Source organism: Monopterus albus, unplaced genomic scaffold, assembly GCF_001952655.1.
Source record: "Monopterus albus unplaced genomic scaffold, M_albus_1.0 scaffold5.1, whole genome shotgun sequence".
In the NCBI taxonomy this organism is placed as follows: domain Eukaryota; kingdom Metazoa; phylum Chordata; class Actinopteri; order Synbranchiformes; family Synbranchidae; genus Monopterus; species Monopterus albus.
Window position 1 is genome coordinate 1,606,202 of NW_018127885.1, and position 25,684 is coordinate 1,631,885.

At 41.5% G+C, this 25,684-nt stretch overlaps 1 protein-coding gene across 1 annotated transcript in view; it reads right to left on the minus strand.

The window, feature by feature from the left end:
• The window catches only part of pclob (piccolo presynaptic cytomatrix protein b), a 60,191-nt gene extending 42,094 nt beyond the window's left edge, over nt 1-18,097 (minus strand). The window contains exons 1-13 of the mRNA XM_020613755.1: nt 17,713-18,097; nt 15,170-16,316; nt 12,227-13,075; nt 9,890-10,711; nt 8,828-9,727; nt 7,718-8,674; nt 6,667-7,476; nt 5,479-6,300; nt 4,069-5,259; nt 3,677-3,762; nt 3,386-3,426; nt 2,561-3,054; nt 1,234-2,124 (exon numbers count right to left, since the gene is read on the minus strand). Coding sequence (XP_020469411.1) covers nt 1,234-2,124; nt 2,561-3,054; nt 3,386-3,426; nt 3,677-3,762; nt 4,069-5,259; nt 5,479-6,300; nt 6,667-7,476; nt 7,718-8,674; nt 8,828-9,727; nt 9,890-10,711; nt 12,227-13,075; nt 15,170-16,081 — 8,775 coding nt within the window. The 5' untranslated portion in view covers nt 16,082-16,316; nt 17,713-18,097. The remainder of the gene's footprint in view (nt 1-1,233; nt 2,125-2,560; nt 3,055-3,385; nt 3,427-3,676; nt 3,763-4,068; nt 5,260-5,478; nt 6,301-6,666; nt 7,477-7,717; nt 8,675-8,827; nt 9,728-9,889; nt 10,712-12,226; nt 13,076-15,169; nt 16,317-17,712) is intronic.
• Nucleotides 18,098-25,684: the final 7,587 nt, after the last annotated feature.

Sequence of the window (25,684 nt, forward strand, 5' to 3'; positions counted from 1 at the left end):
TGAGAAAATTCGCAAATCTGGACTTTCAATCAAAACATTTTTGACAGTCTGGACATTTTTGTCCAGAAGGATCTTCTTTATTGAAAACATTTGTTTTAATATTGGATTCGAACGGTAAAAGGGTTTGTAATACATACCAGCTGACAAATGGATTTCGTGTACAAGTAAAGGTAAGACCATAAACTTTTATTATTTCTAGTTAGAAATAAGCTCAACTGGAATAAATTTTAACCTCAAATTAAATATGAGTCACGTTTGTGTGAAGAATGCTGATATGAGATCTAAAACATAACGCATTGTCTGTTAACAGACAATTTGTTAAAGGTTCATTTGTATTTGTAAATCTGACTGTAAAAGAGTCAGTGCCTCACCAGCTGTCAACCTCACCGCACGTCACTGAACCATATAACCATATTGTATTGGACAAAAAGGCAAAGGTACACAACCTTGAATTCAACAATGATCTCCATTTGTAGGTTAAGTCAGAAACCTGATGCACATGTGTACAACTAAAATAAATTAAATAATTGTTGATTTACATGGAGCCACTAATCTGTGACAGAACAGGAAATGTCTACTGCTCTAATGTACAACACTGTACAGTACAGCACAGACCTGATCTGTTTCACCTCTGTTTATTGGCATATCACAGTGCTTTGACATCTGAGATCTCTCATGGGGGCTCGAGATACCCTGGTCCCTGGCCTGCTATGGCAGCAGATCCCATCTCACTAATGCTGTTGCACAACCCTCAATCACTTTAATACATTTTCAGTGCTGCTGGCCAGCAGAAGACCCCTTCTCATGAGCTGTTATATAACAGCTCGGGCCATTCAAGCGGAGGGACAGCAACAACAGTCAGCTGTCTGCGTTTTAGTATATTTCTTTAATTTTGCTTGAGATCTCAACCAATAGCTAATAATGCAAAATGTATTATATTTATTAAATAAACATAGATCATGGTTCAAAGTCACTGCCTGAAAACCAACTCAAGCAAGCTCCCATTTCTTCTCTGCTCTGGCACCTTTCTTTTATTTCACTATGTGTGGAAATGTGTGCATATGTAATAAGGCATGCTTCATTTTGAAGCACTCCTAGTCCATACTACTGTGTTGCTTAGAAATGAACACCGAAGACTGGAGCCCTCATCAAAGATACTTATTAGACCAAACCTAAGAAAAAAAAAAAATCATTCCAACTAATGTAAAAATGATAAGTATTTATTGCTCTTACCACTGCTGTATGAGGCATGGGGTCGAATCCACAAAGACTGCAGACAATGTTCTTGCATTCTGTGCAGGTGTTGTAATTGGGTGGATCCTTGGAACCCACATTAAGTTCGACCTTGCAGAGTGGACAGGTGGACAGGCCTGCCTTAGAACCAACTTGGGCTGCTTCTAAAGGCTTTGCTGGAGCTTTCTCTTCTTTGGCCTGTCCTGCTGGAGCAGGCTTGGCCTGTTGAGGTAGCTCTGGTTTTAACTTTGCAGGAGGCATCTTGGGAGAAACTGGAGGTGTAGATTTGGGATTGACATGAGCTGCATCAGACATCTTACGTGGAGTAGGTGGTGTAGTTTTAGGTTCTTCCTGAACAGCTGAGGATATTAAAGTAGATGCAGAGCTGAAAATAGAGGAACCAAAACCAAACATCTTCCCAGTCACTGACTCAGCAGGCTTTGCAGCTTCAGTTTTAGAACCTCCAAATCCAAAGAAGCCTCCTGATTCCTGTTTAGCAGGTTGAGCTGGTGGTAGTGCAGATTTGGCAGGAGGGGTTACAGCTGTTGAGGGCTGATGTGGTGGTTTACCAGGCTCTTGCTTTGCCAGACCTGCCTTTTCTTCTGGCTTTGGAGTAGTCAAATCCTGAGCTTGCCTTTGTTCAATACATGAAAGGATTTGGGTCTCTGATTTTTGAAGTTCTTTTATGTGTGGAGGTGCTGGCGTGATCTCTTCTGCTGCAGGCACTGTAGACTTCTCCTTCTGGACTGATGTCAGTGTGTCCTTTTGTTCAGAAACAGGAGGTGTAATATTGCTTGGGGAGGGTTGTGGTGTCATTACATGAAGTCCAGTGTGCTCTGGTGCTTTAAGGGCTCTCTGCATCTGGCAATTTAGACAAAGCCATTCCTTTACCTGAAAAACAAGCAGCAACAGTGTTTTGATAGACAAACCAAGGAACAAACATTTTATGGGGTGAATTTGAATTGATTTCATCACAAAGTATATTCAACCATTTAAAGCATCATCATGTCACATGTATTTATTAACTTATTGTAAATTCCTATATATTATGGTCATATTGTAAAGACGGTAAAGATAAATTTTCTTGACTCTTTATTAATGTGGGTCTGTCATTTATAATTACAGAGAGGATGTACAGAATATTCTTGCTGTATAAACCATATGTTCACTAAAACGATGGATGTAAAGGGGTTGTTTTTCAGTCCCACAGACTTTATGTGGTATTAAAACTTTATGTTTTAGTTGTTAAAATGCACATTGCAACCTACTGGTCTTTAAATAAAATGACAGAAAGTCAAATTATAGCAAAGTGTGGACAGGAATTTACCTCTGCTACATTTGGCATTGGATTAAATCCACACTGGTTGCAGACAGTAGTCTTGCATTCAGTGCAAGTGTTGTAGTTGGGAGGGTCTTTGGAGTCCTTGTTGAGTTTGACCTTACAGAGTGGACAGAGAGGCTGCTCTGCTTTTGGAGCACCTTGGGTGTCTGTTGGTTCCTTGGGGGACACTGGTGGAACTTGATCCACTTTGGCTTGGACTGTTGAAGGAGTCTTTTCCTGCTGTGGTTTTTCTGGTTTCTTCTCCTCCACTTTCTGAGCAGCAGGGGGCTTGGTGTCCTTTGCAGGTAAAGTTTTGGGAGAAGCCGGTGGTGTGGTTTTAGGAGAAACATGACCTGTAATGGACATCTTTTGTAGAATTGGTGGTGTAGTTTTAGGAGAAACATGAGCTGTAATGGACATCTTTCGTGGAGTCGGTGGTGTAGTTTTAGGAGAAACATGACCTGTAATGCGTGGAGTCGGTGGTGTAGTTTTATGGACATCTTTCGTGGAGTCGGTGGTGTAGTTTTGGACTCATCCTGTACAGCTGAGGTTATCAAATTGGATGCAGAACTCAGGAAAGATGACCCAAAACCAAACATCTTTCCTGTCACTGACTCAGCAGGCTTTGTTACTGTAGGCTGTGTTTTAGGAGCACCAAAACCAAAGAAGCCCCCTGCATCCTGTTTTGCAGGCTGAGTTGTTGGTGGTGGTACAGATTTTGCAGGAGAGGTTTCACCTTTTGGAGGCTTTTGTGGAAGTGATTTTCCTGCTTCTTGATCTGATGGAGGAACAGATTTAGCAGTAGGTGTCACAGCTTTTGAAGGCTGTTGCTGGGGTGCACCAGGTTGTCCTTTGGATGGTTCTCCTGAAGGCTGTTGTGAAGCCAGAGAAACATCAGTCTTTGTTATAGTGGATGGAACGGTTCTGTCTGGTAACAAAGCAGCTGCAGGGGTAACTTTCTTTGTTGGTGCACAAATGGCTGGGGACTCCATTTCCTTGGTTATGGCAACATTTTCAAGCTCATTTTTGAGCGCCTCTGATTTAGGAATGTCTTCCTGAAAAGCTGGTATCGGGGTCTCTTTCTTTTGGGTGATGGCAGGGGCATCTTTGTTTTGTTATGGCAGGGGTTTTATCATGGGAAGACCAGGAGGCTCAGAAGCTCCAAGTGCTCTCTGCATCTGGCAGTTGAGACAAAGCCATTCCTTTACCTAAAAAACAAATAGAAAACATGCATTTGCATTTTGTTAGTACACACTCTCAAAACACTGTTTTGATCTAATGGTTTCAAATACATACTTTAAATGGAAGTGAAACAGTTTAGTAGAAAAAGAACAGCATGGCAATAAATTAAAAGGAAAATGATTTTGCAATAAATTTTAGTCCTTTCTATTTTGAAATTCCAACCAAAAATAAAAGATGCGATCCAATAAAATATTAATGTACTGTATTAAATTGTCTGCTGACAAAATACATTGAATGTGAACATTAAGTAAGTATTTTGTTCATGTAATTACCTCTGCTACACTTGGCATAGGATTAAATCCACATTTGTTGCAGACAGTGGCTTTGCATCCAGTGCAGGTATTATAGTTGGGTAGATCCTTGGAGCCCATGTTAAGCTCCACCTTACAGAGTGGACAAGTAGACTGACCCACATCGGGAGCCGCTTGGAGGGCTTCTGGTTTTGCAGGCTCTGATGGAACTTTGTTCACTTTGGTCTGTTCTGATTCAAGAGACCTGGCTTGTTGAAGTTGGTCTGGCGGCTTATCCAGATGTGGTTTGCGAGAAGCAGGAGTTGCCGAAGTCATCTTCTGAAAAACTGGGGGACTTGACTTTGGAGAAGGTGACATCTTGTCAGAGACTTGTGCTGGGGCAGACATTTTGCGTGAACTTGGTGGAGTTGTGTGGGATTCATCCTGAACTGCAGATGTTATCAAATTTGATGCTGAGCTGAAAATGGATGAACCAAATCCCAACATTTTCCCAGTCACTGCTTCAGTAGTTTTTGAGGCAGCTCGCTGAGATTTAGGACTACCAAAGCTGAAGAAACCTCCTGATTCTTGGTTTGTTGGTCGTGCTGCTGAAGGATCAGATGTGGCAAGTGATCTTTCAACAAGGTTTGACTCTTTGTCAGGGGCTTTGGGATCAAAGGGTTTGATTAGTTGATCAGCTGATTTCTTAACCATTTCAGCTTTCTCCTGTGTCCTCTCTGATACTTTTTTAGTCGCAGGAGAACCTGGTGGAATGAGATCCTTTTTCTTCTGGAAAGAAGTTTCAATATCTGTGCTGACAGGAGGAGCTTCAGTGGGCAGTGATTTATTTAAGTCTAAAACTACGGTTGTCATCACTTTGGTGGGAGGTACAGAGGGGGGTGGAACCTCCTTGGTAGGTGGTGAACCAGTTTTCTCCTCTTTTGTTGGGGCTGAAACAGTGCCTGTGGTTTCTTGTGTAGATGGGGCTTTAGTTTCTTCTTTCTGTTGTGGAGCACTTGGTATTTGACTGTCTTTCTGATTTTTGTCTGTCATTTCTGCTTTCTTTGTGGAAATACTATCTTTTTTTGGATTGGCAGTGGTGTCTTTCTGGGCAGCAGCAGATGCGGACACTTTGCTGGGTGATGCCTGGGGTTTCATTGGTAGCGGTTCTATTGATTCGGCTGCTGTGAGAGCTCTTTGCATCTGGCAAGTCAGACACAACCACTCCTTCATCTGTGGGGAAACCGTATTTTAAGTAAATGTGTTGGATAATAGTATAATCCAGTACCAACATGGCAGAATGTTCAGTATTTATCCCTATATTGTATTTAAAGGTACACTACATTGCCAATTTTTAGACTAAAACAATATCATTTGAATATAAAGTAAATAACATTTAAAATGTAGATATGTAAAATAGAAACCATTATATGCTGAGAGAATTTCACTTACTTCTGACACATTTGGCTTGGGGTTAAATCCACACTGGTTGCACACAGTGTTCTTGCATTCAGTGCAGGTACTGTAGTTGGGTGGATCCTTAGAGCCCATGTTGAGCTGAACCTTACAGAGTGGACAGGTGGTGGAGCGGCCTGGGTTGATAGTGTCTTGGGAGGCTGCAGCTTTTGGAGGCTCTTTGCGCACTTTGCCCTGTACTGATGGTGGAGTTTTGGTTTGCTGTGGTTGTTCTGGCTTCTTCTGTTCTACTTTCTTCTGGGAAGCAGGAGATTTGATTTCTTTTGCTGGGGACATCTTGGGAGAAACTGGTGGAGTGGTCTTGGGTTGGTCCTGAACAGCAGAAGTAATCAAAGTAGATGCAGAACTGAAGATAGAAGAACCAAAGCCAAACATTTTTCCAGTCACTGACTCTGATGGCTTCGCTGCATCAGCCTGACTTTTACCCCTGCCAAAGCCTTGCTGTGTTACTGCTGTGTCATCACTCTTCTTATGTTCAGTTTTCTTTGTCTGGTCTGGTGTTTTGATAAGATCTGATGATTTCTGGTGCTCCTGTGGCATTTTCTGTGAAGGAACCGGGCTGGCCTGTTTCTGATCCTCTGGCTTGGCAGCAGCCTGAGTTGGCTGTGCTGTTACAGTTGGTTTCATTTGAGGTGAGTGTGGCGCTGATGAGTCTTTGTTCTCACGTTCAGTTGGGCCAATGGTGTCTTTCTTTTGGGGATTTGCAGGTATCTGAGGCTTGACAGAAGCAACTCCTTGAGGCTGTGTTACTCCAAGAGCCCGCTGCATCTGGCAGGTGAGACACAACCACTCCTTTTTCTGAAAAATAAAACAAAATAAAATAATGAAAAAGGTTTTACTATGTACTGTTAGGTAATCTGTGTATAATTGCCTAATATTTTATATTAATGTAACAACACAGGGTTATTTTCTTTTTATTTATTTTATTTCCTGCATCTATTACACAGTAAACCCAGTAACAAAGAGTAAGAGAGAGTAATGGGAATTTCAATGTTTATATTTCCAGAAAATAATTAACGATGGTATGCATTGTGTTAACACAGTGAAAAGCCAGTAAGAGACACCTTCACTCTTTCAGTTCTTTCAGTAAGTGTGAGAAACCCTTTACTGTCAGAAGTCAAATAAAATAGTAAAAAAAAAAAGAAGCATTTTCTCTCAGCTTACCACTGTTTCACTGGGCATAGGGTTAAATCCACACTGGTTACAGACAATGTTTTTGCATTCAGTGCAGGTATTGTAGTTGGGTAGATCTTTGGAGCCCATGTTGAGTTTGACCTTACAGAGTGGACAGGTGGGCTGGCCTGGTTTGACAGCTACTGGTGCACCCTTTAGAAGCTCTGATGGGCCTTTATCCACTCTGGTCTGTGCTGATGGAGATGCCTTGGTCTGCTGGGATGGCTCTATTTTCTTTTGCTGCTCCAGCTTTTGGGAAGCAGGGGACTTGATCTCTTTTGCAGGAGACATCTTAGGAGAAACAGGTGGAGTGGTCTTGGGGTGGTCCTGAACAGATGATGTTATCAAAGTAGATGCAGAACTGAAGATGGAAGAACCAAAGCCAAACATCTTCCCAGTTACTGTCTCTCTAGGCTTTGCAGCATCAGGCTGAGATTTAGGACCACCAAAGCCAAAGAAGCCTCCTGACTCTTGCTGTGACGCCTGTGTTTTTTTATAATCAGGTGCTGGGCTGGCCTGTTTCAATGGTTCAGTGGCGACTTCAGGTTTGCCAGACTGCACTGATGGTGTGAATTGTTTCCTCTGTGGTGAGACTGGTTCTGAAGGCTCCCTCTTTTGTACAGCAGGATTTAGACTGCCCTTCTGAGCTGTAGTGGGTTTGGGAGACTCCTTTAACTGGACTGCAGTGGGTGAAGGAACTTTACTGAGTAATGTTTGGGACTTCACTGTGGGAGGCCCTGGATGTTCAGATGCTCCAACTGCTCTTCTCATTTGACAGTTAAGACATAACCATTCTTTTACCTAAAATGCAGTAAACATCAGGTTATGTGTTGCTTTCTAACTGTGGATGACAGTAATTCAAACCAACCCAACAATTTAGAGGAACGGACTCTTCAGCCATTTCATATAGGGCACATATCACAGAAAAAAATTACAACTATATTATTAAACATGCTGTCAGCAAATAGAGTGCAAATGTATACAGTGTATAATGAATTAATTTTTTTTGTCACAGAGGATGTTTCTGTGTTTGTTCACTTACCTCTTCTATAGTCATTGAGTTAAATCCACACTGATTACAGACAGTGGTTTTGCACTCGGTGCAGGTGTTGTAGTTCACAGGATCTTTGGAGCTGATGTTTAGCTCAGTCTTACACAGTGGACAGACTGTTGCTGCCTTTGGTAGATCTGATGGAGCTCTGTACTCTTTGCTCTGACTGGACTCCTGTGGTTTCTTTTCCTGCTCTGGCTTCTGAGCAAGACTTTTGGGCTCCCTTGCTGGTGACATTTTAGGAGAAACTGTTGGTGTAGTTTTTTGGGAAATCTTGGGCACAGCTGACATCTTGGGAGAGCCATGTGCTGGGGCAGACATCTTACGAGAGCCCGGTGGTGTAGTACGTGATTCTTCTTGAACAGTAGATGATATCAAATTGGACGCTGAGCTGAGAATAGAGGAACTAAAGCCAAACATCTTTCCAGTCATGGACTCTGTTGTTTTTGAGGCATCAGGCCCAGTTTTAGCACCACTCAAGCCAAATAGGTTTTCAGACTCCTGTTGTATATCTGGGGTGGCCTTACTTTGTTGTAGTACAGGTTTACTTGCCTGGTCAGTTGGTTTCTGAGAAACTGATACCCCCGAGGTATCCAGAGGAGTCTTCTGACCAGGAGTGGGGCTAGTCTGTGTGTCACTTTCTGTTCCTTTAGTAACTTTAGCCACCTGTGTTACTGCTATAGGCTGTACCTTCCGAGGAGAACCTGGTGTGGAACTCCCCTTCTTTTGAAGTGTATCAGGTACATGAGTCTCCATCTTTGAAGGCACATCAGATTTTGGTAATTCCTTCTTTATGGATTCCACTTGAATAGGAGCTGTTATCTTCTGATATTCAGCAGCTGGAGAAATTTTGCTGGCTGCACTGTCGGGTTTCATAGGAGGTCCAGCAGGTTCAGATGCACCAAGAGCTCTCTGCATCTGACAGTTTAGGCATAACCATTCTTTTACCTGCAAAAAGAAATATATAATTAAATTAAATTAAATATGAAACAATCACTTCTCTTGTTCAAAATGTGTGTATTCCAGACCATTGTGAACATTTATAGCTTAACTGTTTTTTTATTACAATTTCAAATCAGAGTAGGGAACCTGGTTTCTTACCTCTGACATGTTTGGCAATGGATTAAATCCACACTGATTACAGACAGTGCTCTTGCATTCAGTGCAGTTGTTGTAGTTGGGAGGTTCCTTGGAGCCAAAATTGAGTTCTACTTTACAGAGTGGACAAGTGGATTGTCCTGCCTTGAAAACACCTGTGGAAGCAGCTACATTCTTTGGAGGCTCTGATGGATCTTTTTCTACTTTGGGTTGTAGCATTGGAGAGGTCTTGCACTGTTGGACTTGCTCTAGTTTTTTCTCCTGCTCTTGTTTCGGAGCAAGAGGTAATTTAGTTGCCTTTGAGGCAGGCAATTTGGGAGAAACCGGTGGTGTTGTTTTGGATTCATCTTGGACTGTTGAGTTTATTAAAGTGGATGCAGAACTGAAGATGGAAGGACCAAAGCCAAACATCTTCCCACCCAGTGATTCAGCAGGCTTTGTAGCTTCAGGTTGAGGCTTAGGACTGCCAAATCCAAAGAACCCTCCAGATTCATCTTGTGTAGCTGAGGTAGTATTACTCTTCTTACTTCTGGCTGGACTTGTCTCGTCTGGTGGTTTCTGAATACCTGTCTTCGTGCCCTCCTGTGGAGCTTTCTGACCAGAAGCTAGGCTGACATGTTTCTGACTTTCTGGTCCTTTACTGACTTCAGCCTTTGTCGGCTGCTCTGCCGGTGCTGGTGGTTTCCTCTGTGGGGAGCCTGGTGCAGAAGTCTTTATTTTAGATTCAGGTAGAATATCTTTATTTTGAGGTTTATCCAGCAGGCGAGTTTCCTTCGTTTGTGCATTGGCAAGTGCAGGGGATTTACTTGGTGAGGCTTGTACTTTCATGATGGGAGTTCCTGGAGGCTCAGATGCTCCTAGTGCTCTCTGCATCTGGCAGTTGAGACATAACCACTCCTTCACCTATTTTAGAATAAACAGGTAATATATAGAATTCAGATTTGTGTTGCTGTACAGTGTAATGTATTTATTTCTATCAATTTTATTACATTATTAATAAAAAAATAATGTAACAATAATTTCTCTAGTATATTCTTTAATTTTGCAAGATTCTTCTTATCTTACCTCTTTAACATTTGGCACAGGGTTAAATCCACATTGGTTACAGACAATGCTTTTGCATCCTGTACAAGTGTTGTAGTTAGGAGGATCTTTAGACCCTACATTGAGTTCCAGTTTACAGAGAGGACAGGTAGAATGGCCTGCTTTGGAAATGACTGAGGAAGACGATGCTTGCTTTGGCGAATGTGATGGAGGTTTATCTGCTTTCGGCTGTACTGGTGGAGAATCCTTTTCCTGCTGGGCTTGGTCTACTTTCTTCTCCTGTTCTGGTTTCTTGGCAGTGGGGGATTTGGAATCTTTTGGAGCAGGCATTTTGGGAGAAACTGGTGGTGTAGTTTTGGGCTCGTCTTGAACAGCTGAGGAGATCAAAGTGGATGCAGAACTGAAGATGGAGGAACCAAAACCAAACATCTTCCCAGTTACCAAGTCTGTAGGTTTTGCGGCATCAGCCTGAGTTTTTGGACCACCAAAACCAAAGAAGCCTCCTGAATCTTGCTGTTTAGTTGCAGTCGCACTTCCCTGCTTTTGTGAAGCTTGACTTATCTGGTCTGGTAGTTTCTGAGGAACAGTCTTTCGGCTCTCCTGAGGTGTTTTCTGCTCAACAAATGAGCTGGCTTGTTTATGACTTTCTTGTCCTTTAACAGCTTCAGTCTTAGGTGGCTGTGCTGCTGGTGTAGACACATTCCTCTGCGGAGATCGTGGTGCAGAAGTCTTTTGTAGTGCAGGTTGTGCTGGAGTAGTCTTTTTTGATGATGTTTCTTTCTGATGTTCAGTTTCTTCAGCAGCCCGTTTCACCTGGCAGTTCAGACAAAGCCATTCCTTACCCTTAAAAAGAAAGCACATAAGATTATGCATGCACACTTTTATTAATAACAAATCATGATGAAAGCTCTAAAGTAAAAATCCAAAAACAGATTGGCTAGAAGTGTCCTATTCTGAACAACGGACCTACAATAGAAAGAATCAAGTGGTAGCAGCGCCTCATGCATATGAAAGATGGGGAGCAGACTCTAGAGGGCTACAGCAATTAAGAGGAAGGTAGGACTGGGTTGCTCAATATATTGAGCCTGATGAGGCATATGAAACTTTGATAAACTGTATGATGTACGAAAGACACCACTCAGCTTAGTCCTGAATTGTGCTTTTGGCACTGTCCACTTCTACAGCAACACAGTTTTTCAGAAAACTGCATTGCACATGTTTATATGTAACAAATATGTTAAAGATTTACTTTATTAATGAACTACTACTATTATCACAATACTGTGAAACTGGATATATAAAAAAATAAACATGGTGGTATAGACTTACAACATCCACTTTTACATACTGCTTGCAAAATGTACAGAATGATTTCTCCATCCTGATCTTGGTTCACCATAATTTTAGCCATTTGTTTAAGCAGTATCACAAGATCAAGTAGCCTTGGAATGTCCTTGGCAAGGTAGCATACTAACTGTGCATTGAATTTCAGAGTCAAGTGTCAAGTCCTTTGTGCTTCAGATAGCCTGGAAGATGCTATGGCCTTTTAAACACACCATGAGGTGTGTGCATGTGTGGACTATACATGGTGTGTTTTTGCATACAGTTTTTAAAGTAAGTCAACTAAATTCCAGCAACACTGAATCAATTATCTTTATATTTCACATGCATGAAGTCAACAGAAATATGAGTTATTATCTTAATACCTTTTATTTGACTTTTAAGAGTTTTAAGACTAAAGAGAAAGACAGTCACACCGGAGGCGTGTGGGGCTGCTATTTTATATGAGCATACTGTAGCCCTCATCTACCAGGTTTTGGAAAATGAGTGGACATGTGGCTTTCTCATTGTTTAAAAACTAGAAGCACTGTGGGTAGGATAGGGAATGAAAAGGGCTTTGGCATATTGCAACTTTAGTCTAAGGACTGCTCACTGTAACATTTTCTGCAGTCATAATCTGGACTTTAACTCTGTATTATGAAAATGACTGTTGACATGTCATCTATTCATTTAATTTTGGAAAAGAACTCCAAACAATGAAACTTAAAGAACCATGCTGAATATCAAAAGGGAACTTCAGATTCAGAGACTTTAATTCATAAGCGTCATGAGCATGCTATAGTACTGTATCTAAGTAGCATAAACTTTGGAGACACTGTGGCTGTAATATTTATCTGACAGGCTCTGTGGGACTAATCTGATCACTCAGGGAAAAAAAGTAATTTGCTCAGTAATGTTCTTTTTTTTTAAGGACAGTCTTCAAAATTTCCTTCATCACTCTCTTCAGTCCTTCATTACTTTATTTGATAAATATCATACAGACATTTTCTGGAATCTACATGATTCTTATTATCTTACCTCTTTAACATTTGGCATAGGGTTAAATCCACATTGGTTACAAACTGTGCTTTTGCATTCAGTGCAGGTATTGTAGTTGGGAGACTCCTTTGAGCCCATGTTGAGCACAGCCTTACAGAGTGGACAAGTGGATTGCCCTGCTTTAGGAACACTGTGGAAGGCTGCTGCTGACTTTGGGGTTTCTGATGGAGTTTTGTCCACTTTGCCCTGTCCTACTGGATGAGCCTTTGCCTGCTGGGGTTGCTGTTGTGTCTTGTCTTGCTCTGACATTTGAGCAGAAGGTGGTTTGGTCTGTTTTGTAGACTGCATTTTGGGAGAAGATGGTGGTGTGGTCTTAGGCTCATCATGAACAGCTGAGGTGATCAAAGTAGATGCAGAGCTGAAAATGGAGGAACCAAAACCAAACATCTTCCCAGTCACTGACTCTTCAGGCTTTGTACCTTCAGTTTTAGCACCAAAGCCAAATAAACTGCCCGACTCCTTCTGGGGAGCTGGGGTGGGAATGCTTTGCTTGTGTCCAGTTTCACTAGTCTGGTCTGGTTTTTGAGACCTTAGTGTTCTCTGGGTCTCTGGTGTCATTTTCTGAACAGATGCTGGACTGGCCTGTTTTTGACTTTCTGTTTCCTTAGCAGCTTCCCCCTTGGCTGGAGCTTTTGATGATGTAGACTGCATTTTCTGAGGCGAACCTGAGGCTGACATCTCTTTTTTGACAGGTGCAGCAGGAGATGGTATCTGGTTCTGATCAGCAGAAGCTTTGCTGGGTGCGGGCTTGTTCGTAGGAGGTCCTAGTGGATCAGAAGTTCCTTGTGCTCTCTGTATCTGGCAGGTAAGACAAAGCCACTCACTCCCCTGTTCAAAAAATAAAAAGATAAATACATTTTGACAATGCTGAAATATTAATGCAAAAATGTAAATAGAAATAGCTGGGAGGCATCACAGATGACTGACAACATGCATAACATTGTTCATTTTATGTTAATTAAAGAACATGACAAGGCTGTTGGAAATTTTGTATAATAATTACTATTATAGAATACTGTACCCCGTGACCCCCGTAAGGGACTTAACGGTAGAAAATGAATGAATGAATGAATACTGTAGGCAGTTATGGTTCCATGTGTAATAGTAAATCTAAATCATATGGCATAAACAATAAACCTTTAATTTGACTGAACTTTTATCAGTAAAGACTGCACTACTATGAATGCAATGAATAACAAAATAATTTTGAGTTGTCAGTCAAAGAGAACACATTAGGACCAAATGGTATACACTGTACCATACACTTTACTTTGCAATGTAGCACCTGTCTATCCATCTAGCAAATCTCCGCTCTCTAGCCAACAAAATGGATGAATGTCCTCATCAACATGGACTAACTGTGACGTCTCATGCTCTGCTGCTCTATGCTTCATAGAGACTTGGCTCAGCAACTCCATCTTGGACAGCGCAATACAAATACTGGGATCCCAGGTATACAAAGCAGATCGCGTAACAAAATTATTTGGGGAAACGAGAGGAGGCAGAATCTGCTTCTACATAATGAGGATTGGGTGTAAAGATGTCAGTCTTAGAAAGAAATTGCAACACAAACCTAGAGACTCCCTTCATCAACTGCAAACCATTTTATTCTCCCAGAGAATAGGCAACAATGCCCTGACATCTGTAGTTATGAAGTCCGTTGAAAGACTGGTGTTGGCCCCTCTGAAGGACATCATAGACCCCCTGCTGGACCCCATGCTGTTTGCCTATCAGGCAAACAGGCCAGTGGATGACGCAATCAACATGGAACTGCATTACATCCTGCAAAACACCTCAACTCCCTAGGGACCTACACATGGGTCCTCTTTGCGGACTTCAGCTCAGCATTCAACACCATCATCCTGGACATTCTCCACTCTAAACTGACCCAGCTCACTGTGACTGCCCACATCTGTCAGTGGACCACCACCATTTTATGGAAAATCACATCCAGCACCCAGACTATCAGCACAGCACCCCCTACAGGGATGTGTGCTCTCCCCACTGATGTTTTCTACACAAATGACTGCAGCTCAGGGGACCCCTTCACAGATGACAGAATGGTCGGTCTCATCTGAGACAGTGATGAGTCAGCCTACAGGTGGGAGGTTGAACAGCTGGCCCTATGGTGTGGTCACAACAGCATGGAGCTGAACATGCTCAGAACAGCAGAGATAACAATGGACTTCAGGAGCGTCCCCCATCTTATCTCTTCTCACTATATTCAGCAGCAATGTATCAGTAGTAAAGTCCTTCAACTTCCTGAGCTCCACTGTCTCCTAGGACCTGAAGTGTACATCCACCATCAGCACTATTACCAAGAAAGCACAGCAGAGGATGTATCAGCTCAGGAAGTTCAACTTGCCTCAGGAGCTGTTGATTCAATTCTATAAAGGAATCATGGAGTCTGTTCTCTGCACTTCCATCACTGTCTGGTTTGACTTGGCAACCAAACAGGACAGGAACAGACTTGACCATACATACAGTCAGGACTGCAGAAACAATCATCGATGCCAGCCTGAACCTCATGGATCAAAAGGAGGGCAGAGAAGATTTCTGCAGACCCCTCACACCCTGGACACAAAGTTTTTGAACTGCTCGGCACTACAGGTCATTGTACGCCAAAACAAACACCTTGTAAATATACTGTACCTTGTAAATATACTGTTTGTACATTATTTTACTTTTCTTGTTCTCTAAGTCTTATCTTGCTTACTCATTGTCTTATGGAAGGACATTGTACATGCACATTGATGGTCAGTGTACCAGAATCAAATTCCTCATGTGTCCAACACATCTGGCCAATAAAGCTGATTCTAATCTGATTCTAAAATATATAAACAGATGTAGTTTGAACAAAGCATAGTGATGAGAACATATAAAAGAAATGATAAAAAATCTAAATACTAAGTTTCTACTTACATCAGAGTCTGGAGGGCTGAAACCACACAAGCTGCACACTTCAGTTTTACACTGTGTACATGTTTTATGGTTTGGTGGTTCCTTGGTATGCATATTAAGTTCTGTTGTGTTGCATACGGGGCAAAGGGACTTAGCTACAGCTTTGGACTGAGATCTGGCTTTGGTTCCTCCTGGTAATGATGACCCAACCAGGCCAGGACTACTCAGTCCTTTAGAGCCTTGTTGCTGAGGCCCAGATTTATCAGAGGACTGCTGCTGGGGGGTAGTCCTGGGGCCTTGCTGCTGTTGTCCAAATTTAGGTGAGCCCTGTTTTTGCTGTCCAGTTTTTGGTGACCTTTGCGGAGAGCCAATTTTTTGTTGCTCAGCCTTTGTGGACCCTTGCACCCCAGTCTTTGCAGGTTCTTGGTGTGCACCAGTTTTATCAGGTCCTTGTTGCATCCCTGTCTTAGGTGGCAGCTGCTTTGGAGATTCTGGTTGTGGACTACTCTTAGACAGATTGGGTTGTTGAGTTCCAGGCTGCTGTGTGCCCTTAGGTTGACTCTTTTGTGGCTGTCCTTTAAGCTGGTCTTCATGATGTGTCTCTGTCTTTGGACCAATTTGTTGTCCAACAGGCTTGTTTGGGGGTCCAGCTTGTCTATTCCCATGCAGCTGTGGTGATCCCTGTTTAGGAGGAGGCTGGCTCTTTTGCATAGTGGGGCCCTCACCAAACCTTTGGGGTCCCTGCTGCTGTTGAGGGCCTTTGCCTGGACCTGCTCCTTGCTGCTGTTCTCCAGATGGCTTAACTGCCTGCTGAGAAGGTGCTTTCTGAATTTTATCTCCCTCCCCATCATCCCCAAATAAACCAAACCTATTCACTGCAGAGGACACAGCACTGAGGGGGTTTGCCCCGCTAAGAAATTTGGAAGAGAACATAGTGGGGTCTTCTTCCTCGTCCTCCTCGTCCTCCTCACAGGAGCTGGAATCTACAGGGCTCTCTGAGTCAGAGCAGGAGTTGTCTCCTCTCTGTCCTGGTTCTCCCACAGAGGCCTGGTGGGGGGCTGGGGTTGGAGCTGTAGAGAGGGCATCTACAGCCCCACTGCTGCTGCTACTACTGCTGCTGCTGCTGCTCCCTGGGCTCTCCTCTGGCTCAGCATCTACTTCAGACTTCCTAAATGCATAAGAAACACAGAGAGAGAGGAAGTGTGAGATGACAGGAACCAAGGCAAGAGGGAGGGATAATGAAAGAGAGTGCAGCAATTTGTGAAACACATTTACAAGACCATCTGAGCCAAAGTGCTGGTAAACAAAATAAAAGCAATGTACTAAAATAAAAGGATGTAAAGGAAATATACATCTGTCATTCACTGATAAACAGTGGCGAGTAAGTTCTAGATCCTAGACATACTAAGACAGGCCTAATTAAACTATCTCTAATATCTCAAGTTGGGAGAGTATCACTGTGTTACATAATATTGTATGGTTAAATCTTCCTTTACAGCTGAAAACATTGTAAATGTGGGGGAACTGAGAGCGTTACACACCACAGTGCATGATAAATAGCCTATATTGTATCAATCACCACAGCTGAAACGGTTATGATTTCTAAAGCAGACCTCTACACAGCTAGATACATTAATGGCCCAGCCACACTATGATCTACTCTGCTTCGACTGTTGCTTTCAGCACCATGGACAGAGGTTAGAGCCGCTCGGTTCCGACAGGACGCTGACACCGCTCTCAATAGACCCGGCTACTACAAACCTAAATGAAATGATCGTTTAAGACGGACTAGCAGGTCCAGAAGGCTAATTTTCTTTCAACTTTAAATTATTCGACTTTCGCTTATAATCGCATCCTCTGGTTTTTATCACTCAAGGGGAACGGGGGATCACGGAGTGGAAAATCGCATGCAGGACATGTTTTACAGCAGCAAGACGAGCAAACACAGGAAATCTGGCGCTCTGTTTGGAAAAACCGCAGGCACATCCGGGTAGGGACCCATCAAATAATGCAATGAAAGTGCTACTTATACTCATACACCAAGGGCAGTGCAGGTCTGTAATCAGCAGTTATCGTTCTGTATATGACATCTGAATTTTGCGTTTACTACGCACAACCCACGAGCAGCACTGGTTCGAATGAGTGAATGTAGCCACAGGGTTTTATCGCAATGAAAAAGCAGCATGCGTAACGCTCCACTACTCTATGGGCTACCCGACAACATGTTAGTCCGCAGAGGGTATGGGGTGATGACAGCTCGAGCGCACGGAGATGAAAAATAAAGAAATTTATTAAAAAATATACCTACCTGTGTGCCCTTGACCAAGAGTTTGTTCAGATTATATATTTTACTATCCTGGATTATTTCAAACCTGCCTCAATCAGCGAGGGAACCCCAGCAAAAGCCCTGTCATCGGTGGCAGCTTATGAAATACCATCTGTTTTCCGTTCCGTGTCCCCCAGCTCATCTCCTCCCATCCTGCAGCTGAGCATCCTTCACCCTCCACGGTCACAATGTCAAACACTGAAGCGCGGCATTCCAGTGAAACCGATGGCTATTGTACCTTCATGAGCGGCAGATCTGTCTCCCCATCCTCGCCCAAACCTCTTCGGATATCCCCTGTTCGTATGTGCCTGATCGCTGAGGGATGGAGGGCACAAGGTAGTAGATAGAGAGCGATCAGCATCCACTCCGCCTCCCACTCTAGTGCGCAGGCGCCGTATCTGACAGGTGATCACAATATATATCACGCACGGAAATTGAAATTAAAGGGGACAAGTCCAATTATTTCTCCGGAGTCACATGTAATCAGAACTTGAGATTTATGCATGTGTTACACATTTTCTCAGCGACTTGACATATTTGAAATGCCATTGTGGTGATGATGAGCAGCAGAGATACTGTGAATTTAGCTCCTAGTGTGCTGAGCCATGAGACCTATATCAAAAACAAGTGAAAGTCATAGCAGATTGAATGTTTTGAAAGTGTTATTTGGATATTTCAGTTTCAGAACAGTTTCAAAACATCCAGTCTGCTATGACTTTCACTTGTTTCTTCTGTTTTAGAACATTCATTGGATCTACCTGGCACACCAAGCACTAGTAAGCGCTTCATCTGTAGATTGCTTGCAGGATACTCATGTCTTATACAGTATTTTTATATAGGTATCACACACACAGATGTGAACACATGCAGTTGCATATCAGGTCATCACTCAAAATGAGCAGACCATGTTTCTGCCCCCTTTGTCTTTATGAAGACATTTGTCTACACCTGATAAGATGAAAACTGAAATACTGTCATCAGTACATTGACAGATCATCTATGCCAGTTTACACATCATCCATCCTTCAGCCCTGTCTAAGTATGCGAGTTCACAGAATTACAGCAATCAATACATTTTGAATTATTATTAAAATGGCCTTTTCATAAGTCTTTCTTTATGTCGTTTTAGTAAACCTATTTGCTTGACATATAGACTTGCCTCTGCACAATATGCTGGATATAATCCACACAGCGTCTAGTTATGACCATCAGTCAATAAGCTGAGTTAGATGCCTTTCTTTAGTATGCAGCAGTTCTTTCACTGTGCAAAGAGCACCAGGACATTTCCACATGGGCTTGAATTAATGGCTGTTGCAATTGGTTGTATTTTAGTTCATCGAATATTTAATGGAGATGTATGTAATTGGTAGTGAACACCCACAATCTCAAAGCACCTTTTGTTGGTCTGTGTAACCTTTATCTTCTTCCTTCACTAGTTTTTTTTGACAAAACAAATATGATGCAAAGAGAAAATCTGAGCATTTTCATGCTGTGCCACTCTCAGATTGATCAAAAACCACTGGCCTTTTTTCTTATTTTCTTCCAGCTCAAGCCAAATTAATAAAAATGCTGACTTCTGTCCAACAATGAACTGACCGTGGTTCTTGAAAAGTGTTAGTTTCTTTATACAACTCTTTGTTGTTTTACAGAATATAATTTAAGGGTTTAGCAACTTGATTATAGAGTGAGAGGAGAATGAACCACACAACATAATAAATAAATAAAATGAAATAAAAAGAAATGCGCCTGATCACGCTTCTGCCATAAGGACGGTAACCCACCAGCTGTGATTTTTTTTTTTATACTCAGGGGTAAGGACTTATCTAGGGTTTTTTTCAAGAGACACATGCCGCTCGAAGTGACATGGAAATTCACTCACGACACACAGTTGATAAATTCTTATGCAGTATGTGGAAAGCGTGAGGAAGATGTGTGGGAAGGATGGAGAGCAAGTGGTGTGTGGGTGTGTGGAAGGGTTACATCATGCGTGATGTGTGAGCGGTAGAATCGCTATAGTCTTTCTTTGGAAAGTGCCAGATTTGGCTTGATTGCACACACATGCACCCACATATACACAGAGGAAACATTCATCAGCACAGTCTTAGTCTGTGGGTCATAGGCTGCAGCCTTGCAGTGGGCTTGTGCATGAGCAGGAAATAATTAAAATAATTTTGGAATGCTTTTACTTCAAGGCAAAATATAAAATGTTGTCTTCCCTTTTATATGTTTTTTGTCATTGTGTTTCTGCACTACCTAGTTTTTATTTATATTAATTGATACTGTCTTTTTATTTTATTATTACTTTTATTAATCTTTTTAACGTCATGTGCAGTAGTCTCATTGGTTTTAAAAAGTTCTTTAGTGTTTCCATCTGTTCTGGTTTATTATCAGCTTGACGGTCATCTGTAAAGCCGTTTCAATTACATTAAAATAAAAATTTGGTTAAAGGGTTCAATGTCCATATATGTCTGTATTAATTATCTAGTGAGAGCCTTTGGATTGGCTAAGCCATGGACCATTATACGTGTGAAGACAGTGCAGTTATTTAAATAAACAAACATCTGTCTAAAAATCTGAATTTATCACTCATGTTTTTAATGTTGCTCAACTGTTCTGATCTTGCTGCACAAGTGTTTGTCAGTCAGCAGCATTATGTAAGACTCTAAGACAGCAGGCAATCACCAGATGCGATACCATCATGTTCTTTTCTTTCGATCGCTCCCTGCTTGTCACTTTAAATGTGATGACTACAATCTCCATTGTCACCATCTTTTTTTTCCCTCGTGCACTCTCTGATAACGATTAAGTTCTCTGATAAAGTTCTGCACTCACACAGCTGCAGCATCATAGGCTTCAACAGCATTGCTCATTCTTAGAGACAGACCCCCTAAATGAATCGTATGCTCTCATGTGTATCGAGGAGTGAAACTAATTCAGGCTACTCATGGGGAAAGGTTTGAAAAGCTTGAATATTAAAACATGATTCACCCTCAGGTTCTTTTGTCTGGCTTCCTCACATGTGTGTAAAAGTGTGTGAATTCACACACAGGACTGTGATAAAATTCCTTTTAGTAGTTTGAACCTGCTTGCTAAGAGGCAAACTATCAAGCCAACACCCTGCCTTAGGAAAAACCCAGAGTCCATTAATGCTAAAAATATATGTACGTATGCCTGATTTCCATTTTCCAAATATTTATATAGACATGAGGCTATGCCCATCTGACAGCTGATCAGACACCTCTGTGGTTCTCTTTTCTGCAGCACTGCCTTTCTACTCACTCAGGCATACACCATTAGAAAAACAACACAATTATACACCATTTGTATTCTTCTCAGCGCAGTTTTATCCCAGCACCCACACACCCATCTTTCACTCTCTTTCTCTCTTTCTGTTCTGTCTGACTCTCTCATACACAAACACACTCAAACAAACAGAGCTCAGAAGCTGTACTTATCTCGCCCTCATTTTAATTAAGCCAACACACTGGAGCATAATGCCATCCAGCAGTTTCTAACTCCCTCAGCTGTAATTCTCATGGATGAGACTGTAACTTTTGTATTAACAACAGCCAAGCAGTCACTTCCCATCACCTTTTGTCAAAGCAGTAAAAAAAAACAACAAAAAAAAACAATTTTTCAAAAATACACACCTCTGGCGTTGACCCTTGAGGAAGGCAAAGCAGTTTTTCCCCGGCATGGTTTTCTTTGGAGCAGTGTGGAGCAGTAACCTGCATGGAGGTTTATTGCTATCCTCTCTGTGCTCGTGCTTGTTTGGCAGGATCACCATGTAATCTATACAGTAACCTGATCACACACACTTTGACAGTATCATTAAATTTACATATCTGCCCTGTGGAGGGGAAAATATGGACTCACGACACTATTCTCCAGATGGAACCAAAAGACCGGTGAAATGCACCAAAATCACAAACAGAAAATGAAAGCTGTCAATTGAAATTAAGAGGAGGTATAACTGTTGTCAGGTAAACTGCCACATTGCTTGAATAATATTAATTTAGACAATATAGTGGCTCATTGCCTAAGGGGAGTACAGTAGCTGCAAGGAAAAATTCACCTCATTCACCTGGTTATCCACAGACACATTCAAGCTAGAATGCATTATAAACATTGATTGATTGATAACTTTATTGTGTTAGAATGTGCATTGTATGCAGTTGGAGTTCTGAAGCCCTGGGAGTCTACTGTATGTCACTAGTGTGTTTTCTCCCTTCCTTATTCAGCATCGTGGTAGATCACTGCACAAGCCTCTAAAGCCACCCAGTTTTTTTTTTCCTGACCAGTGTCCACTGCTCTCTGCCTTACTAAAAATACTCTTAAAGAAACAGCATCCACAAATCTCCCTCATCAGTACTTCCTCTATTCTTATCTGGCTTTTACCACTAGCACCTCCCTCTGTTGCCATATCATGGGAGAATTCCTAGGATAACACAATTCATTCCCTCAAATCCTTCAAATCAGCTAGTGTAGCGGGAAATCGCTGCTGATCAGAGTCAGACGGGCAATGGAGAGAGGAATAGCAGAGAATGAAAATGAGAGTCGGTAGGATGACCAAAGCTTGATCATGGAAATGTGGAACCACAATTAATAATACCACAAAGATAGGAGAAATCAGAAAGGACAGGAACGGAATGGAAAGCAGACTCAATAATTCTCAAAATAGATAAAGAGGGTAAACATAGCTGATCCTCTTTAATGCCAGCATAAGCCTGTACTAGCAGAGGTTCACTGTCTTTCTTGCATCAGATGTACAGTACCTTGCTCCCATTAGTAATTTCTAATATGAAAAGGCAATGGAAAGTGTGTGTATTTCCAGCAACACCCTTTCCTTATAATCATAGAGTGGACAAGTGTCTAAAATATAGATTTCATCAACATGACTGAATATTACTGAAATGGGCATAATTTAAATTCAGTTCAATTCAAATGCTTTAAAAAAAAAACAAAAATACCAAAAAAAGAAAAATGTCATGCCACTTTACGTATTAAGGTTAAGATCTTACAGTATTATAGAGAAAACCCCAACAATTCCCCCCTGAGCAAGCACTTGGTGACAGTGGGAAGGAAAAATCCCCTTTAACTGAAGGAACCTCAGACAGAACCAGGCTCAGGGTGGGCAGCCATCTGGCTTGTTCCGGTTGGGGTGAGTAGAAAAGACGTAAACAAGAGCAAACAACAAACAAACAAACCCTGCACTGCTTAGTGGGACCGGAAACAGCTCATCAGAAACATACAGCTCTGGAGTCCAGGATCCCTGCAGAAAGGTACAGGGAGAGAGAGGAGAGAGGAGAAAGCACAAACTAGGAGAAAGAGAAGACACAAAGCTAATGGTGGCAATGTATGTGCATGGAGAGTCAGGAGAGGTGCTCAGTGCATCATGGGAGGATCCCCATCAGCCTAGGCCTATAGCATCATAACCAAGGGATGGTTCAGAGTCACCTGAGCTCGCCTTAACTATAATCTTTTGTTCCCCTGCCACTGAATAGACAAAACTACAATAGATTACAGGATGCAGTCCAAACGCTATTGCTGTTTGTTTAACACTGTTTGCTCATCTGCAGGTAGACAGATATTAAAATGTTTGTAGAAGATCTATAATAAGGTCTAGACAGCACTGTGTATATAATTGAAGAGGTATAAAAGAAGATGGGGTTTTAGACTATCCAATGACTCCTGCCTCACCAGTGTACAGTGTCAGAGGCAAACCCTGTTCAGTTAACACGTAGGTACTGTACCCATAGCACCTAGTTTTCTCTCAGTGAGATACAAATGAATTTGAAAATAGCATTGTTACCTGAGGTTCACTGCTGTATTGCAATTTTTAAATGTTCAATTCACATTTCTATTTTTGTGTCATGGATAATTTATGGATTTAGATTTCCCATCACATCTGAAAATGATCAAACCTCCCAAGTCAGTTTAGCATTTAGCATTTACAAATCAAATATAGCCCACTTTACATTGCTGCCCACCATTTGTAATATACTGTAAACTATAGTGGTTCAGATATTTGATTTGTGCTTATTTCTTTTGGGCTGGTTCCTATTCATTGTGTGGATGCTCTATTGCATAGTGCTATGCTCTATGCTCTATGCACTATGATCTTCCACCCTTTTTTTGGCACTTAATAAGTCCAGCATACTTTCAGCTATACAGGCCATTGAGGTCTTGATCTGTTCAACTCTTCAAGGACATCCCTGCTTGTACTCAACTTTTTTATAACATTTATACTTTTTAATCTATTCAGCTTTATATTTTGCAATACAAGTCAATGGGAGCTCAAAGTGCTGAGTCAGTGACACAGTCTTGGAGTGCCGTCTGGTGGTTCATAAAATGCAGCGCAATTGGGACATGCCCATACATAACTCCTCTCTCTGTCTCTCTCTGTCTCTCTCCTTCTCCCCTTCTCCCTCTTTGTCTCTCTCCCCTTCCCCTTCTCTATCGCCGCCCCGCCCCCACCCACACACATGTTCACACCTACTTGTTTTACCTAATTTGTGGGGTCCTGTTGGACTATTTTCACATCTTTAATAAGTTCAGCATACTTTCAGCTGGCAAAGCCATTCAGGTATCAAAATGTTCAGCTCTTCAGGGACAGTCATTTCTAAACTTCATACTTTTGAAATATTTGGCTTTATTTTGACAATCTTGCCCCATTCAAATGAATGGGAAATTTCTACTTCAGCATAATTTCAGTTATCAGAATGTTCAGCTCTTTAAGGACATTCATGCTTCTGTTAAGAAATTTTCTAAACTTCATACTTTTATAATATTTAGCTTTATTCTGAAAATCGTGCCCATTCAAACGCATGGGGAAATTCTACACTCAGCATACTTTCAGCTATTTCAGGTATCAAAATGTTCACCTTTTCAAGGACATTCATGCTTCTTTTCAGAATTTTTCTAAACTTCATACTTTAGAAATATTTATCTTTATTTTGAAACTTTTGCACCATTAAAATGAATGGGAAAATTCTACTTCAGCATACTTTCAGGTATCGAAATGTTCAGCTCTTCAAGGACATTCATGCTTCTCTTCAGAATTTTTCTAAACTTCATGCCATTGTAATATTTAGCTTTATTTTGAAAATGTTGCCCCATTCAAATGAATGAGGAAATTCTACACTCAGCATACTTTCAGCTATTTCGGGTATTAAAATGTTCAGCTCTCCAATTACATTCATGCTTCTATTAATTTTTTAAAACATCACACTTTTAAAATATTTAGCTTTATTCTGAAAAGTTTGCCCCTTTCAAATGAATGGGGAAATTTTACTTAAGCATACTTTCAGGTATTTCAGATATCATAATGTTCAAGTCTCCCAGGACATTCATGGTTCGACTCAGAATTTTTATACACTTCTCACTTCTGAAATATTGAACTTTATTTTGAAAATTTCCCCCCATTCAAATTAATGGAAAAATTGTACTTCAGCATGCTTTCAGGTAGATATGCCTTTCAGGAGTCAAAATGTTCAGCATTTTCAGGGCAATCCTTCAGCACATTGCATCCACATGCATTTTCCATAAGAAATGCATTTCTCTAGTTTTATTATCTGTTTATGCTGGTGTTTATTTTCTTGAGTGAGATTAAAAACAAACAGATGTGTGCCAACAGCCAGTTATCCCTCTTTTTGGGAGTAAATATATGGGGGAGGTACTTGTTACGTACTTGTTGGATGTTACGTCAATGGGGAGGGGGGATACTTGTTACGTACTTGTTGGATGTTACGTCAAGGGGGGGATACTTGTTACGTACTTGTTGGATGTTACGTCAACGGCTGAAAGATCAAAGGACTCAGCCAACATTAAAGTTTGGTTTGCAAGTTTATTTCACTCGACTATTTCATGGAACCGGAGACACATTAAAACCATTTTGCTTCCCGTACATCCACTGACGATCGTCTGAACGTGACCAGATGCATTCAACAGGACAGATGCGATTTTTTAATTATGCTAGGTATTCAGCAATATGCGAGGCTCGCGACTGTGATCGCTAAAAGAAATGTGAGTTATCAACGGATTACTTTGGATATCTCAAAAACTAAAACCCACAAGAACACCATCTCTCTTTACAGGTCAAAGTGTACAGTTTATAACTTTAATCCCACACCATAAATGTGAGACATAAAATGTGCCATCGAAATAATTTTCCACATTGTCTGTTTGTTAGCTAATCTCTGATTTACAAA